Here is an 18,178-nt window from a genome sequence, read left to right as displayed (position 1 = left end):
CTGGTGGATGTTTGACAGCAGTGTTTGCTATCAAATGTGGTCTCATCAATGATGATATCAGTCATTCTTTGTGTACAATCCAATCGACGGTTTCACAAATCCTTCTTTAATATCCAGTTCAAAAAGGCCATAGGAACACATTTATACAAATTTACAATACATGGTTTTCTTACACTGCTTGATCACTTGTCTAACAATTTGCTTTATAAAGATACAGGCACTTTAATTAATAAAAATTGATACTTCCACGTGAAAGCATACAAAGTAAAAGTCCACAATGAACATAAACTAAATTACTTTGAAATGTTCTTTCCTTGCTGATGCAGAGCACCCAAAATACGTCCTGTACACTCCGGAAACATCTAAGACTGACCAGGGAAAGAGTTTTCAACTCCATCCGGGCCTGTGTCTTGCTCGTGTATGAAGCTGTAGCGCCGGAACACTGATCCACCCCTGCTGGTGTACACCACATCCACCTCGTCTCCACTGTCCGGCTCAGGCACCCCGTGGGGCATGTTGATGTTGGGGTTGCTGTTCAGACTCTCGTAGCTCCGTTTCCAGCAAAGCCTCTTTCTGGTGTAAGCCTTCATCAGAGCAAACAAAGCCAGGGCCAATCCGGCAGACAGCATCAGGGCAACAGGCAAAGCAGCTGAGGTGTGCTTCAGATCTCTGGCGGACATGCTCATGTCTGTCGCTTGGCCGCCTCTTGATTGCAATTGTGGGGCCTCCACGCAAAGAGCTGGAAATGAGAAGACGACTTTATTTTGGACTGCTCATTGTCAAAACACCTGAGGGGGTTCCTTCTTCAACCGTTACCTGAGCGGCTGTCACAAACACAGCAGTTGGTGGAGTTGTCTTCAGCCCGACAGCAGCGAGCACAACGGTTTTCAACAGCGTGGAGGGCAAAGTCTCTGTGGCAAGTCAGGCACTGGTCTGGTTTAGGGCCGAAGCAGTGCCTGCAGGAGGTGTCACAGAGCTCACAAGTCTCCTGCAAAGAAAAAATAACACCTATAGAATCATTTAAAGATACAAATTCAATTTTTAGGTTTGTGTATCTTTCAAACAGAGTGACACAAATCTGTGTATTGAGCTAAATATATATATATAGAGAGAGAGAGAGAGAGAGAGAGAGAGAAAATGATTTTCAACTATCCAAGTTTAGAAATTTTGGTTACCACTAATCATTAAAATATATATATAAATACAAATCTGACTCCTAAGTTGGACTATCAAAACAAAACAAAAAAAGTTTTGAAGGACAAACATGCCCCAAAATACGTCAGTCAGGTGAGCACACCTGTTCAGAGAAGTATTGTCCCTCCTCACAGCGCGGATAGCAAACTTTGTCCTTTAAAATGTTGCCCCAGTCGCATGTCAGGCAGCTCTGAGGCGAGGAATCTTTAGATGCAGTCATATAAAAAAAGTCAAACAAATACAATAAATGTTGACGCACTGCAAAGATAAATATTGGTTTCATTTCCTTCTCCGTACCAGTGCAGGTCAGGCAGCTGGTGTGACACTGTTTACAGCTCTCCTCCATTTGATAAAAGCGGGGAGGACAGCGCTCAACACAAAGCCTGGTTCCTTGGACCTCCAGGAGAGGAGCTGGACAGGTTCTGCAGGACTCCGGACCTGCTCCGGTGCAAAGCTCGCACGACTCATCGCATTTCTGACAGTGGAATCCCTCCTTGTAATATCTGTGGAAACATACCATGTGATCAGCAAAATCTTCTTTTGACTTTTATTCTTAGTTAGTACAGAAATGATCAGATCAGAGGTTAAAAAACCTACATCGAGTTTAAGACCAAACCTGCTATGCAGAAATAGTAGTAATGCAATATTTCATGTTATAAAAATATGAATACATCAATATTATAAAAACGAAAAATATGTTTTTTACATGCTAAAAATACAAGGCTAAATATTATTACTGCTTTGTAAGAAGTTTGGGATTTGTTTCTAACTTATACATTGTCTTTCCCGATTAAATACAACAATGGTTTGAGCTTTTGTTTGCTACCCAGTGGGACAGTGTGTGAGACAGAGTTGATAAAGCCTCAGGTATCCTGAAGAACAAGTAAGACAGTCTCTTGGAGAAGCTGCAGTGCAAGTGGAACAAGCGTGGTCACACGGCAAACAAAATCCCAGTTCCTGTCCATCAGCTTCCTGCTTTGCATTGTATGTACCACTTGGACATCCTGTCACACAGCTGCCATCTAGAAAATAGCAAAGACAACAAAAAGGCATTATCAATAGAGAGTGATAAAGAAGAGAAGACTTTAGTTGTTCTTGTTTTGCTGGAATTTATTGGTTTTGTGAAAGTCATACATTGTTTTGCGTTCGAGGTCTCTTCAGTTTAGCTTTCCTTTTCTGTTCCTTCAGTGTCTTTATCACACCAAGCTTCTGTCACCATTCAGTGCAGAAACGTTTGTGAATGACTAAGAACTGCTTTCCACAATCTGCCCTCTCATATTTTTTTTTTTCCATAAAATCTTATTGGTTTTGGTCATGTCTAAGTTTGACACTTTTCGTTGTCCATTTTCTTAACCCGCTATATTCTTTTCGGGATCACGGGGTTGCTGGAGCCTGTCCCGGCTACAGTGGGACACACCCCGGAGAGGTTGCGAATCCATCTCAGGGCTTAATTTGCCATCTATTAGTTTTTATTTACCAGATTAGCCTCAATCTGCACTCTGGTTTTCCATTATCCGCTTCCAAAAACACAAATTGACTTTTAAAAAGCTCATCTAAATTGTAAAACAGAGAGGCTGTGCATTTTGGTGGATTGTCTTTGTTATAAATCTCAGCTGTAATGTCACATTTAATGCAAAATGAATGTGACACGATTATTTTTTCTTCAGTTTATTTATAATAGTAAAATGTAAGTTATTAGCACCATGCAAAGGCCATTTATTTTCCACTTTTTATGGTGAATTTAAAATACAATTAAAGGTCCTGATGATTCATTGATTCATTTTTTAATTTTGTGTGCTATAAAATATATGTGCAATACACATATGTGTATATTTATACATACTGTATGTGTGTGTTTAAATTCTGTTTTTATAAGACTTTTAATACATAATTTAACTGAATTATCATTTGTTTATATTTTCATATAATTTAAGACATGCTTTTTGAAAATAATATGTTTGAGGAAAAAATATTGCTGAAATGTATTTTGGCTTCATCCCTATCTGACATTTAGTGTAATTCTTTTTTCTTATATAATATTTGGATTTACTAAACCAATGACCAATCCAGATGTTGCTGTTATGTCATAAATTTGGTTTTAGCAAAGGCGAATTTGAAAAAAAGTCATTGCTACGCAGAAACTTTCCAAGGTCCAGAGAGGACGTTAGCTGCTCAGACTACAAGACAAAAGCCATGACTCAGACTGAAGTTACATTATTCATCAGGCATCAAGACTGTTATCAAGTCCCAGAAGACTTTACAGCTCGAAGATAAATGATTCTGCTCTGTTATCTCAGAGCGTAATGAATGCTGCTTTAACTAATCAGTTTTGTGCTGATTTTTGAAAATGCGTCCTCTGTGCATTCACTTAAACATTAGCTAAAACTGCTCACTGTGTAAATATCGGGGGATGGCGCAGGTCTGGCACTCATTGTGGCCGGGTCCCTCACAGGAGTAACAGTGCTGGTGGCACCCCATGCATGTGAACTGGTCGTCATGGAGGTAGGTCCTTGGTGGGCACGCCGTGTCACCCGTCACACCGCACAGTAATGTGTTTGGATCCAGCACGAGTCCCTTCTCACACTGGGTGCACTGGTTTGGATCTGGGCCTGAGCAACTCATGCATGTTTGGTGACATTCTGAAAAATAACCAGACAAGTTAGACCACCTCACAAAAAAGTCATACTGGAAGTGTGCATTAAAGTTACAATTGTGTTGTAATGGTTTGGGGTTATACATCTGTTACACACAAAGATCATAAAGGCCACCACTATAAAAGCTTCAAATAAAATGTATGGAAAATTTGCTGACAGCTTTGTGAGCTCATTGATGTGGCAGATAGGGTTAAAAAATACAGAATGAACATAATGGAGGATAAATGTTTAATTTGTGAGCACAGAGACTAGAGTATAAATGAATAAATACTTTGACGTCAAAACTTTGGATCACATACTGTGTATGTAGTCAGGCTAAGCTAAACCTGAAACTCAGGTGTAAATGAGACACCTTTGTGTCAACACACCATTAAAGTTGGTTTAATGACCTACCATGGATTGTTTCATAATTCCCAATCTAAATTATTTATGTTACCTGTGTCTGAAATGTACTCATTTCCCACATGTTGCTTTAGTTATACATACATGACTCAATTATAAATTATATTTAAGTCTACAAATAAAAAAGACGTTTATTAAGAATAACTTCCTGTCGAGGAGTCAATATTTAGTATGGAGTTGCTAGAATAAATATTTGACATGAACCAATGCTCAGTACATGGAACAGCAGGTGGATGAGAACAGTTTTTTCAGTAGACTGGAAGTGCATTAGTTGTAGTTTGTGTATTGAGGTTTTTATAGCCATTAGATCTTTTAAGAATTTTCTCTGCTTAAGTTGGATTTGGTCAAACGATATGTATCTTCTGCTTTGGTAAACTATGTTTTTTCTATTACCTTGGGAACCTAAAAAAATCTTTTTTTACTTTACACCTTAGTCAGAACTGCCCTCATGGGTGGAAATGGGCTGTCTGCAGGGAAATAATGGGCAAATCTATACAGGGCACACAGGTTTTATTTTTAAGTTTGTAGAACACTCAGAGAGCCCACAGCGAGAATATGTTCAACCATGTTTCTTTAACCCCTTGTGCTATCTTAGATGACCCCACCCTTACTTTGATGTGTTCTTCCTATCATGTCAAAGTGGATAAAGGTGGAAAGATTTCATGTAATCCATGGACACCAGTGAGGATCACAAATCATTGAAGAAAAAAGGTTCAGAACACTGTCTAGTGGGTCTAGATGACCCAACGTTGAAGTGCCTAGGATAGCACAAGGGTTACACGGGCATGCTCCAGGCGACAAGTTGTAGCGAACGCTTAAACAACACATAAGGGTAAGTAAGAGTGAAGTGGGTGAGAAGCACATTGTACGGATTTTTCATTTTTCAATCTTCCCCAGAACCCCTGCGCACTGAGCTAGGGGCCCGTTGGTGCTGTTAAGCTACTTGTGCAAGCTCTTTGCAGCCGGACAGTTGGAAATGATGAAATCTGAAAATTTGAGCGTAGTTTGTGTGGGGCATCCTTCAGGCACTTACGTTTCACCTGCAAACCCGTGCATGCAGCATTTGTGCGCAGTCAGTAAGGAGCCAGTGGACTCAACTTACTAATGACTAGAGTGTGGTGTAAAGGGTACTGTACAACAGCCTCCTCCACACATCATAAGTGCATGTAACTGACACTATTCTTACAAATACTTCATGATACATTTACAACCGGCACGACAATTGAACATTTCATTTTCATGACATCCCTTAACCCTTACACTGAGGTCAGGTCAAAATTGACCCGTGAGAAAATGGGTCAATTTTGACACAAACACAATATAAGGGTTAAGGTGGCCTAACGGGCCACAGTGAACGACACACCTGCACCCCCTTTAAGATGCGGCCGCACCTATCCAAGATCCTCTACGAGCCCAGACGAACCAAAAACTGAATTTAGTTTACAAAATATTATGTAGACAGAGACTGTTACATGCAGGGGTTTTTCCACTGTTTTTTTTCCTCCTGCCTCTGCATTTGCTGCATGGGTTGCATATGCTTCCTGTGAGTGAAGACACCTGGTGGAGACCTGGCGAGCTGTGCAATCAGGCCCCAGAGCCAGCCACCAGGCACCAGCATATAAGCTCCTGTGGATCACTTGAGAGCAGAGATCTTTCTGGATCACAACCTAGATGAATGTGAACAGCTCTTTATGTTGGAGAGTGTGGGAGGTTTACGACTGGGTACCCTGTACACCACATGTAGCTTTCTTTCTGTTAAACACACTAGGTAAGTTGGTTGTTGCCACCTCTTGTATGTTTCATCCCCTCTTTGTAGATAAGTCAGTGAGACTTTTGTTTTCTGGTTCTGTTCTAGAGCAGTGATAGTTCACTGTGTTTTGTTTTCTTTATTTCATTCCTTTGGCCCAACCTTGGTCCCTACCTCCCCTCCTCTTAAATATAAACTCTTAAATGTCATTCATTGTGTGTGTTTAAGATACTAATATGTGAAAATGTGTATTTATGACATTAAAAATCAACGAGGCTCACCTTGACACTCCACAGCTGTTGCCTCATAGTATGTACCAGTGGGACATTCAAGGAGACATGCACCTTTATATAGCTTTGGACTGAAAGTTGCACAGGTCTCACAATCATCTGCCTCGGGGCCTGAACAGCTGTCGCAGGTAGGGTGGCACTGACCACAGCGACCCTCCTCCATGTCTTCATAATAACCCTCGGGACACCCAGCCTTACAAAACCCATTGAGCATTAAGTAGAGGAAAGAGCACTCTGTAATGAAATACAAGAAAGGGGTGAAAAGATCAGTAAGTCATCAGTTTTCCTCGAAATCAGTAGCATTCCGAAACATAGGAACTCACTGAAACAGTTCTTTTCATCAGTGCACACATCACAGTGGGGAGGACAGTGTCTGCAGGTGCCATCTTCTGCAGGGTATGTGCGCAAAGAACAGTTCAGGCCACATGTACCAGCATCTAAGAAGTGGCCTTCAGGACAAGACAGACACTGAGTTTTCGTCTCATCACAAGTCAGACAGGAGCTATCACACGGTTCACAAGTCCCATCTGGACCTTCAAAGGAACCACTGTAAGGGAAATCAGGAGACAGAAAATTAAAAAATGAGAAGGAACTGCAACATTTCAGAGCTTTCTGTTTTTAAATCCAAGTGCTTACTCTGGGCAACTCGACCAGCACTGTCCCAGATGGAGAAAAGGCTTGTTGGTGTCTTTGGAGCAGCTGATGCAGTTATCCATAGTGTCCAAGCACTCCTCGCAGTTTGATGAGCAGTCCTCACATTGTTGACGGACAGGGTTTAGATAGGAGCCTGAGGGACACTGCCGTACACAAGAACCCACCTTATCCAGGTAATATCCTGTGACATGCAAAGTGTGCATAATGTAAAATGTGAAACAGACGGATGTTTTGGGTCAGTGTAGTAACTGTCAATACCTTTGGAACAAGAAGAACAATACTGGCCCTCTTGACCAAAGCAGGTGTTGCAGGTAGTGTTGCACTTGCGACATTCACGAAGTTTCCCTGAAATGAATCGGTGAGCATTAACACAAACCTGATCCAAACTGGGATAACACTCCATCTATTAAAGTAAAATCATATGCAACATCAGACCATTTAAAATATTTACATATTGTAAAAAACTGTTGTAAAAAGCTCTAGATGTATGCATTTATATTATTTATAGGACAAATAAACAAACTGCTAAAATGATCCGTTACCTCCTTTAGGGTTGGGATGTTTCACAGCTTTTTTAACTTTGCATCCCTTTTAAAGATTATTTGTTTTATTATATCACTCTCACAATTTGAAGTTAAGGAACTGCTTAGATCATTTGCTATATATTTGCTTTCATAATTGATCAAACTGAATAAGTGATGTGGATTGTAATTTGTTGTGTTCAGCAAAACTAACTTCCTGTGAGACCCCATGAAAGCACTCGGTAGGATGTAACAAGAATGGTGTTCAAATATATGCAGTTTTAAGTGTTAACCCTATCTTTAATATCAGCCAAACAATGGCCTGATATGATTTAAATTTGTTGTTCCATTTTAGAGCCGTATATGAACTTAGTTTGTTAAAATGTCTTTAATAGAAATTGGTTTCAATTTCTATTTATTAAATAAATTTAAATTTATGTCTTAGATCTTTATTCGTGTTGCATTGTTTGATTCGGGCCAGAGTGAGTAGTGAAAGATGGAGAGCTTAGTTTAGTTACCGTAATCTTTTTTTTTTTTATCCTCTTTAATAGAGTAGGCTGTGTTGGAAACATTTAATCCAGGTATGTTCATTGTGTTTGCTCATTAAACCTGCAGCATTTTCTAAATCCACATAAAAAAGTCTATGTTACTGCCTCAGAATCATCAATAAGCCTTAAACATTCCAGACCTAAACTTTCATGCTGGATAATGAATGTATTGAATCCATAAAGAGATTCAGGTTTCTAAGCCAACAGGAAGTTGGCTTGGTGAGAAAGTCTTTACATTACAGTCGTTGGTGAGGATAAGAGTGAGTGTGTTGAGATATTCACAATCATTTGCCCTTGATGGTAGGCCAATTGAAAGCATTATTCATGTAAGCCATAAATATTCAATCTTAACATTCATAATATTATTTTCTGTATGTTTTTTTCTATTTTGGTCTTTATACGTGTAAAAACAACTGCACTCACCTCCTCTGATGTCTACAGCTGCATTGCTCCAAAAAACCAAAGGTGAATCATGTGGCTTTTTGGTCTACTCTCTAAAGACTCTGACTACAAGTCCATAATCCTAATTGTCTCCCTTTAAGTTAGGGACATTTGGATGAGGAAGAGTAGAAATATGATGTTGCTTTTCAAGAATTTCTGTTCCAGGACATTGTTTGTCACTGCATTGCTGTCACTAAAGCATCAGGATGTACTAGATGTGATATTCTCTTCTGAATGATGAGCCAATGAACATAGATTTCATTTGTTTCTCTTTAAGCCACTTTCTATTCCGTGACATTGTTCTTGCTGACCGGGTTTACATGCATCTCACAGTGAATGTTCTTACATCATGAAACGACCAATCCTTTACAGAACTTTGAATTATAGATTTTAGCTGTTTAAATCAACCAGGTTGAATTTTCAGCTCTTTTTCTTTCAGCTGTATTCGTATCTTCTTGTTCCTCCAAAAGCTGCCTTTGTTTAAGTGTTGTAGCCTGTGACGGAACAGCCTGTTCCTATTTCAGTTTTTAGGCATGCCGATGATGCAGAGGAACTTCAGGTAGCTTTAGATCTTTTGATCTTTGAGATGAAGTCGATACAGTATTTGGGGGCTAAACACTTTTATCCACTTTTTTTGTTGCTTTTTCTACACATTTTTTTTTACAGATTTTTTTCTATACATTTTTTAATTCAAGAATGTACATGTTGAGTAAAATCCCTTACAGGGCCTATATCATGCTATTATTAAGCCTCTCAGAGCAAATTACATCCATATATATACTAATATATTACCTTTGGCATACAAAGAACATTTTTTTAATGAAATATGGGTTATTTTTGCAGCTCATTTTTCTATCCAGAAGTAAGACGACTCGATCTCTGAGGCTTCGGCTTTGTGTGGTTGCCGCCCATTTTGTGATGTCAATCTAGACTTGATCTTATTATTCGCAATGCTTTCCCCATAGCCTTTACTGTAAGTTTTTCCGTTGTGAATAGATCTGTTGAATCTTCCATGGATCTTTGATAACAGATCTCAGTTTTTTTTGCTTTTGCTAAAACACAGTGAAGTGTCCAACCTGTTTCTCAGATTCCAGACTAAGGACAATGGTTCACAGGTCATTTGCCCGTTTTGCAGCTATCCACATAGAAAGAGGTTCCAAGTATTAGCGTTTTAAACAACCAATATTTTGCTATCGTGCTCAGCCTATTTCCTTTTGTCTATCCCCATCAGCTGGGGGGGTGGGGGGTTATGTGTAGATCTGGGGAGGGGGCTTTGTTTTAATTCCGTGCTTGTTTTATAATAATTATTTTGTCTTGTTTAGTGCAAAACACTTTGCATTTGTTTTTTTATTTTTATTTACACATTATTTTTATTTCACAGGGCAACTATCCATTCATTCATTCATTCATTCATTCATTCATTCATCATTCATTCATTCATTCATTCATTCATTCATTCATTCATTCATTCATCATTCATTCATTCATTCATTCATTCATTCATTCATTCATTCATTCATTCATTCGTAAAGCACCTTCCACCACCATTCAAGGAGCCCCAAAGTGCTGTCCAGAATATTACCTTAATAAATAATAAAACGCTAAAACGATCAAAACATTAAAACAAAAATTAAGAACATGATGATAAAAAGATAACAACTGCTGAACAAAACATTAAAAACATAATAAAAGGTCAGACAGGCAGAACCCATGGTATGGTAGTGGTGGTTTAGGTTTAAAACCCCAAGAAGATAGTCTTAATAGCCGGTGGCAGTTTGTTCCAGAGATTAGGAGCCAACACAGAAAATGCAGGGAACTTGCCTTTAATTCTCAGAACCAGAAGCACACACTGGTCCAAAGAGCACAGAGGCTTTGGGAGGATATATTTTAAAAGCAAACTAAAGAGGTAAGCGGGAGTAGTACCTGCCTGTGAACCTAAAAACAAGAATTTTAATAAAATCAAAAATTTAACCAGCAGCCATTTCAATGAGACCAGGATCAGGGTTATTTGCACCACAGATAAATCAAGCCGCTGCTTTCTGAACCAGCTGCAGCTTCACCATCGACGCAACCCTTCGTACAAGGAGCTGCAATAATTTAGCCTGGACAAAACAGAAGCATGTGTAACAGTTTCAAGGTTTGGCTTTGATAGGAGAGACTTGATCCTAGCCAAATGTCGCAGAGGAAAAAAGCATTTAGTTGGAGGTCCAGTTTCAAGGTAGCATCAAGTCTCACTTGATTTGTAACTACTGACTACCAGGCTTTGAATCCTCTGATAATGCAATTCCATGCTTAAAAGCATTTTCAAACTTGTTCTAATCTAAGGAGTATGAGGTTTCCTTAGTAATGCTGCTGCCTGGAAATCTTTTTAGCTGTTAGTCACGGCCCACACGTGTCTATCAAACTGTCTTACCCAGCTCCACTCTGTCTTGGTTCGAAGAAAATAAGAGAAATACTTTTCTGGTGATACAAAGAAAAAAAACATTCTAACCCCAAGAACTTTAACTTTAAGATGAGTTTGTCTCATATAATCAAACTGCTAAATAAATACATAAAATATCTTTGCTTATTTTAGTCAAAAATGGAAGGATGTTCATAGACTGAAGTGCATTTGGTTACAGTGTCTTAAGCTTATCCTCTCAAATATCAAATTTTTAAATTTCATTTTTTTTTTAAATCATGACTAGCAGCTAAATGTGGGTCACTCACCATCATAGTATTTTCCCGCTCCACAGCTAACGTAACACCCTCTGGGAGAAGGGAGAGTCCCACCAAGACAAACGTCACATTCTGCTGAAGAAGGACCATGGCATGTGTGGCAGGAGTAGTGACAAGGTTGACAGCGCCACTCACTGGAGTCAGCAAAGGTTTGCGGTGGACATTGTTTCTTACATTCTCCTCCTGATGCGGCATGAAAATATAAGCAATGACACAATGATCATAAATCCCTGCAGCGCAGTATCTGTTTTTCCAAGACAACATTTCACAAAAAACTAGCAGAGACAACAGAGCACAGTATAGTACAGGGGTCTGCAACCTTAAAGTCCTAAAGAGCCATTCCGATCAATTTCCTACAACCCAGTAGGAGCCACAAAGTCTTTATTTACCCTTTAGAAAAATAAGACACTGATTTGCATTTATGTAAAACAATGATAAAAATAAATAATGTAAAAAATGTTTGACTGGTGAACTTCGAATCTGCACCCCGTGTGGATTGTTGGAGCATTCTGGGTACTGTAGTCAGGATCCTGGTGGCGTGATGTGGACATGAGGTATGAGGACATGAGGAAGGTCTTATTTATCTAGCTGTTTTGTTTCACGTGATGTGCTGTATATGTTACTTTTTTTATAGAAACATTTTAATATTCTTTAACCAGACAGCCTAAAAGGAGGGGTCACATGTAGCTCCGGAGCCTAAGGTTACAGACCCCTGGAATAGAAGAAGTAATTCAGTTTTTTATGCATTTGTTCTTTCCTCTTTTGGTTAAAATCCCTCAACAGTGTGTTCTTCCAGAAATACTGCCTTTCCAAATTCCATCTAAGTGCCAACGCACAGAATAAAGACCCAGATTTCTATGAAGCTGGACATTCTGATTGGAGAGAAGATTTAATTTGAACTGTGGTGACATTTTCATTACTTTTCTAAACTTACACTCTGAATATTTATATTATTCAGAGAAAATGTTCACTTTGTTTTAACCCTTAAAGTATGAAAGTTTGATGGCTATGTTTTACAGTATTCATTTCTTATTTAATTATTTCTACAGAACATGTTCCCTATCCTAACTCCAAGTTTGCACACGAATCATACATTTGAATATATTTTCTTACAATATTTAAACCCAATTTGCAACCCAAATGAAGACTTAAGGGCTTCTATTTGTTTTGCCATACAGGGGAACAGTGATCTGAGCTCATAATATAAGTAAAAAACACATTAAAACAAGCTGTGATTGAGTTTTGATACTGGTACCAGTGAGGAAGTAATCAGGCTGACAGGCCAGGCAGTGAGTGCTGTTTCTGCAGTCTTCACATGGTGCGGGGCAGGACACACAGATTCCACTGCTGTGATCTAAGAAGGTGCTCCAAGGGCAATGTCTGCGGCACTGGTGTCTGGAACTGTTCACATATTCTCAGCTCATAATTCTTTACAATGATTATATTTTTTAAATGAAATGAAAAATATTCCAGAGAAAATGGCAGCCTGCTGCTTTAAGCAGCCCTTGTTCACATGACTCTGAGGTTTGCTGAATTGAAGCCAGAGATCCCAACATGCATTGCACAATTCACTGCACACCTGCAGCTTTATTGTTGACTTCAAACACTCTCCTACCAAAAAGTGCATTCAATCAAACAAAAGCAACGAAAAGGCAAAGACAAAAACATTAGGTTGGCTGTTTCTTTCAGTTTGCTGTGGTTCTGTTCTTCTTTGGATGTTCAGTGGTTAATATATTTGTTGCCCTAAATATTCTCATCAGCCCTTAATTTTATTTAAATAAAAAGTTTAGACACTAAAAATGTTAAACTACAAGACGAACAATTCAAATGAAGGTAAATAAGATATAAGCAGAGTTTTCTGATATACCAGCACCTCTAATATCCCCCTTTCAGTCACCCTCGTCAAAGAGAGACTCAGTACCAGCAGATCAAACTCGGCTCCACTGGGTTGCCTTGGATCTGGTGCTAAGATGCGGCAATCGTTTGAGGAACAGCTGGAGGCGTCAGACTACATCCATCAACTTGCTCACAAAAGCAGCAGAGTCCAGGATCCGTCTCAAGCTAGGAAACGGTGACCCTCTCAAGAATCTCCAGGATGTTTAAGAAACCCTCCGAACAAATATTAGACCGTGCATTCCAGACAAGCACATTTGCATTTTCCCCTGGGTTTTTCTGTGTGAGCCTTTCACTGCAGCGACAGCGAAGCAGTGAAAAAAACGGAGCTGTTTGTTGTATTCAGATGGAAAAAAATGGGAGGACACTGAAAAAAGGAGCTAAATTATACTAATAGTGGTTAGCTGCACGTAGTTTTGCCTAATTTAGCTGTACTTGCCTGGCACCTTGGGGAGAATAGTAAATGCCAACAAATGCCAAGTGTCCATTACGCTGTGATTCTCTCCAGTAAGCAGTGCTTCATGCAGGATTAGCACTGACCTCACTTATTCAAAGCCATGCTTAAATTCCCTATATATTACATGAAACTGCAATATCATTAAAATTAACTTTTTAGAACAGATATTTTTTTTCTGATGCCAAGAAATGACTTACGGAGTAAAACAGCTCCTTCAGAATAAAACTACTTTTAGTATTCACTGCACAGACTGCAGGAATAAATCTAATTTTATATAACTGAAGCATTTTTTCCTCACAAAAAAACCTAAAGACAGTAAGTTTTTTTTTTTTTAAATTGGTACATTTTCTGTTTAGTTTTTGTTTGCAGTGATCCTGATGAGGAGTTGGTGAAGTCAGGAGTGTAAAGGAATTCTAACACACTGACTCAGCTAGCTTACAAACAATCTTTTATTCTCTGTTTTTCTGTCTCTTTCCTCATAATTTTACTCTGCTGGGTCTCTACAGAGCTCCAATCGTGGCTCAGGTAACAGCGTGTGACTGAAACCTCAGATAACTTAACTCACACAATACCAGGAGGCCTAAAGTCAGGGGAAAATGACACAATTGGTGGTTTGTTCTGGCTTTTTAACCACTGTTGCTCATTGGATTCAAAAGATAAGGCTGTGTAAAAAGGAACTCAGGTTGAATTTGTTTTAAGGTGTAGAAAAAGCGTAAGCTGGACAAGAATGAGGCATAATATTGACTTTAAACCCATTTAAAGTAAAATACAATGCTCCTTTGAGGCTTCTTTGCAATCATTTTAATGTCAAATTGAACAAACGAAAAATATAACTCTAATTTATGTAATTCTTTGACTCAATTTAGATAAAATAAAAACTCTATTTTTCAAAATGTATGGCGAGACCTGTTCATTATTTAACACTTAAAAGGAAAACAAATCAAGACTTTGTACGTTCTAACAGGTAACAAGAGAACAGGAAAAAAGACTTCTTTAGAAAATATGGCAGAATGAAAAAAAAAAAGACTCACAGAACGTAACCTTGAACACAGCTGTAGCAGATCTCAGGGTTTTCTGGACAAAGGAGAAAAGGCGATTAATTAGAATTCCTCTGCAGATGCAAACTGCATGGCACACCATCATCTTGAGCTTTTTTAACCCCCCCGTGATCCACTCTACTTTAAGTGGACAAGCAACTCCTCTGTGTGTCTGCTATAGAAAGCCCCTTTACCTGAAGAACATGTTTCACAGCCGCTTTCACAGTCTATGCACTCGCCTGTATCAGGATCCTCCACCTGCCCTGAAAAACAGAGACACAACAATGGAAGCCACTCTTTTATGTTTCAATTCAAACACGGCGTCTGGTTTTAGATGTACCTTTGTCACACAGTGGTGGCTGGCAGACGCCATTCTGGAGTTCATAGTACTCACGACATTTGGCACATATGTTACCATCTGTACAGAGTTCACAATTGGATATGCAGGGCAGGCAGGCGTAATGACCCCTGTCAGGATAGAACCCCCTGGGACAGTGGATACGACAGCGACCTTGGTGGAGGAAACGCTCCAGTCCATCTTCATCTGTGAAGCAGAAGAGGCAAAGGGGGGCTTATCATCAGGGTTTTCATGAATATATCTCTACTACATAAACAAACCTGTTAATACTTAAAAAACACAGAATCGGTTCATCATATTCATGTGTTTCTTAAATCCTCAGCATGTTTTAAACTTTTTTTTTTCATTGTTTCAACTCATTTGATCAGGTTCTTGCATTCTTCCATAAAAACTCACATTGGCAATTAACAAATTTGATCCAAAGATGGAATGAATATCTTTCCAAAAAAAATACAAAGAGCTGTTTTTTAATTTTTAAATATTGTTGTTATATTATATAATATGTTATATTATATATTAATATAATATAATATTTTATTATATAATATGTTATGTTATATAATATTGTTTTTAAATATTATTGTTGTTCGTCCACACACATAAAAACAACAGCTTTTGCTGCTTTTCTGTCAACAATCAGCAGCAAATTCACCTTAAGGTACCAATAGTATCACAGAATGAATTTTAGGAGATATAACACAAGACACTTTTTTATTTCCCAAGATTTTGATTTTTTAAATATGTTAAATTTTCAACTTTTATCCTTTGCTAGATTGGTAAATTGCTGAATTGCCGATGTTACTTTTGAACGTTGTTAAAAAGAGATTTGGACTTAAAAAGACATTTTTAAAGACATTTCTTTAAGAAAATTTTCTGTAAAACACTGCTCTTAACACAAATTTTGTATTTCAGAAACCTCTAAAAAAAGTGACACTTTTTAGTTCAATTGGAAATAGCAAACGTTATGCATTTTCTTTTAATATATTTATTCACACCTTTTATTTCAAAAAGATGATATTTACAAATCAAATCCTGTAAATAAATAAAAAAATCAATTGGTTGGTTAAAACCCACTTTAAATTTGTCTGTATAAAATCTCAGCACAGAAATGAAGAACAAACAAACGCGTAACCTAAATGAAATAAAAGAAAATATATTAAACTAATCTCTCTTGAGTAACTCAAGGAGAAAAACAGCTGGTTGATGCAAACAGCTAAAGATAGGGTTTCTAACAGATACAGGGAGATTTCTCCGTGACCAGTGATCCGCCAAACAAAAGTAATCAGGAGGACAAGAGAGATTAGGGCTGTGGGCACAAAACGAGCCTGCGAGGGCCCCCATGATTAATACTCTGCCACAAGCTGGCCTGAGCCGGAGCACCTGAGGTATCTTCCAACACTTAGTGTACAGCACAGTTGTCAACAGCATTACTGCGCAAACCTTGTGTGAGAGTAAGGGGCTGCAAACTGCATCTTTTCAGACACCTCCTCCTTCCATCAAATAGGGTTTCATTGGACTGCACCAATTAATCAAAACATCTTAAGTATTAATTTAAAAAAAAGAGTCATTATAAACTATAATTGGTTTTGATGAAGTCCAAAAGAGTAATGTGTGTTTTAAATGAACAGCAATGACCAACTTGTAGCCCAAGGGGATAGTTTTCCCCCCTCTCTGAATAACAAAGGCCCCATTCTGACATGATCAGATTACACAGTGTAAAAGGAAGAAAAATGATCACACCTTGGTTTTCTTTCTTTCTTTTTTTTTCTTTTAAAAACCTGGTTCAAAGGTGTGCCTGTATAGCAGAAAAACCAACAACCTTTATAAATGTTTAACATGAACTCGTAAACCAGAATGCCTCTCCTTGAGAAAAAAAAAAGCCTTTGATAACCAGTGAATAGTTCTTTAAAAATAAAAGATCAAGATGCAGGGGGGGGGGTCACAGCACAAAACAGGCAGGAGCCAATTTCAAATTTTGAGCACAATAAAACAATGCATTAACGTCAAACTTGTATAAAACAAAAATGAAAGAAAGTAAAATAAGACGTCAATTCCAACATTAAGAAAAAATATACTACCCTTTTTCCCTTTTTTGTATTCATTAAACCCATCAACAAAATGTTTGAACCTTATTTTTCCCCCTTTCTTTTCTGTAAAGTCCCTCAGAAAACGAGCACTCACAGACTCCACAGGTCGTGCACTGGAACAGCTCGCGTCCGTCGCACTCGGCGCAGGTGTGATGGCACAGCACGCACTGGCTTTTAAACCCAAACTGCCCGCTCGCACACCGAGACGAGGCTTCACATCCGACGATTTCGACACACAGGGCGAGGAAGACGGCCAGCGAGGCGACGAGGTGCCTCATGGCTGCCGTGGCGGTGAGGGGAGGCGGGCTGACAAAGGCGCAGTCTCCGTGCTGCAGGTAGGCTGCTGCGTCGATGAGTGCGCCTCTGTGGCTCCAGCCCTCTGATGATAACTTGCTGGACCAGTTCACTTACTCACAGACCTTCACTTTTTGAAAACTCACACGAGCATGATTGATTTGTAATAGCAAATATTCACAAAATTCTTTGCACTAGTTTGAATCATGAATTGTTTTAGTCTTATAAAACAAACGTCTAAGGGGGAATGATGATCAAAATGGTGTTTTTATGTTCTTGTGGCATTTTTCACATGATGATGGACATATTTAAATAAAAATGAAGATTAAATTGCATTTCTGACTATTACTTTATTCGGAAATTTGTAAATCAGAAACAGGTAAAAATGCCTTTTGAAAAAGCTTGGAGTTGCTAAAATGGGCCACAAGCACCCTTCTTCTCTGCTCCATTCCGATGCATCAAATTGTAGATTGTAGATTCATTAACGTCCTTGTCCGGGCTGGCATCTGACAAACTCTACAGCTGGATAGCTCTAATAGGGCTCGCCATTTTGTTTTGCTCTTGTAATGTTAGGTTGGGGGTGTGGGATGCTTTAAGTTAATGGAAGTGTGTGTTTTCAGAGTATAGGGATGCCACAATTCTTCTCAATCAAAAACCAAACTACATGTTATGCCATTAAACCGAATCGTGAGGAAAGTGAATCGTTGCATCCCCACTGCATACCGGTTTACATTGAAATCGTTAAACACGTGCTGTGCGAAAGATAAGAAGGATTTAGTATAGTTTTGCTTTATTGCATTGCATCAGGCTTAGAATGAGCCAACTGAAGATTTTTTCTCATTATTTGCTATTTAGCAAATAAACTAAGGATTTTTAGTTTGTA

General features: G+C 38.7%; 1 protein-coding gene across 1 annotated transcript; it reads right to left on the bottom strand.

Moving 5' to 3' along the window:
* Positions 1-85: 85 nt before the first annotated feature.
* LOC101155027 (proprotein convertase subtilisin/kexin type 5) lies at positions 86-17,553 on the bottom strand. Its single transcript, XM_023955796.1, has 16 exons — positions 17,096-17,553; positions 14,897-15,100; positions 14,751-14,819; positions 14,551-14,593; positions 12,425-12,570; positions 11,161-11,352; positions 7,200-7,286; positions 6,924-7,122; positions 6,611-6,834; positions 6,279-6,521; positions 3,588-3,833; positions 2,021-2,216; positions 1,492-1,697; positions 1,298-1,398; positions 817-988; positions 86-739 (listed from the first exon to the last, which is right to left on the bottom strand). Exons 1-16 carry the CDS (start codon positions 17,277-17,279, stop codon positions 363-365), a joined length of 2,889 nt encoding a protein of 962 aa, XP_023811564.1. The 5' UTR covers positions 17,280-17,553; the 3' UTR covers positions 86-362.
* Between the last annotated feature and the right edge of the window lie 625 nt (positions 17,554-18,178).

Source organism: Oryzias latipes, chromosome 6 (assembly GCF_002234675.1).
Source record: "Oryzias latipes chromosome 6, ASM223467v1".
Taxonomy (NCBI): Eukaryota; Metazoa; Chordata; class Actinopteri; order Beloniformes; family Adrianichthyidae; genus Oryzias; species Oryzias latipes.
The sequence above is the reverse complement of the archived record's forward strand: the minus strand, read 5'-3'. Positions and strand labels throughout refer to the sequence as shown.

What these genes read in the sequence shown, in the direction of transcription:
- LOC101155027 (XM_023955796.1), bottom strand. Translation starts at nt 17,279, where the DNA reads ATGAGGCACCTCGTCGCCTCGCTGGCCGTCTTCCTCGCCCTGTGTGTC. An exon ending in TGATGAAAAGAACTGTTTCA is followed by an intron (nt 6,522 to 6,610) that starts GTGAGTTCCTAT and finishes ATTTCATTACAG; the next exon opens with AGTGCTCTTTCCTCTACTTA. An exon ending in GACAATACTTCTCTGAACAG is followed by an intron (nt 989 to 1,297) that starts GTGTGCTCACCT and finishes TTTTCTTTGCAG; the next exon opens with GAGACTTGTGAGCTCTGTGA.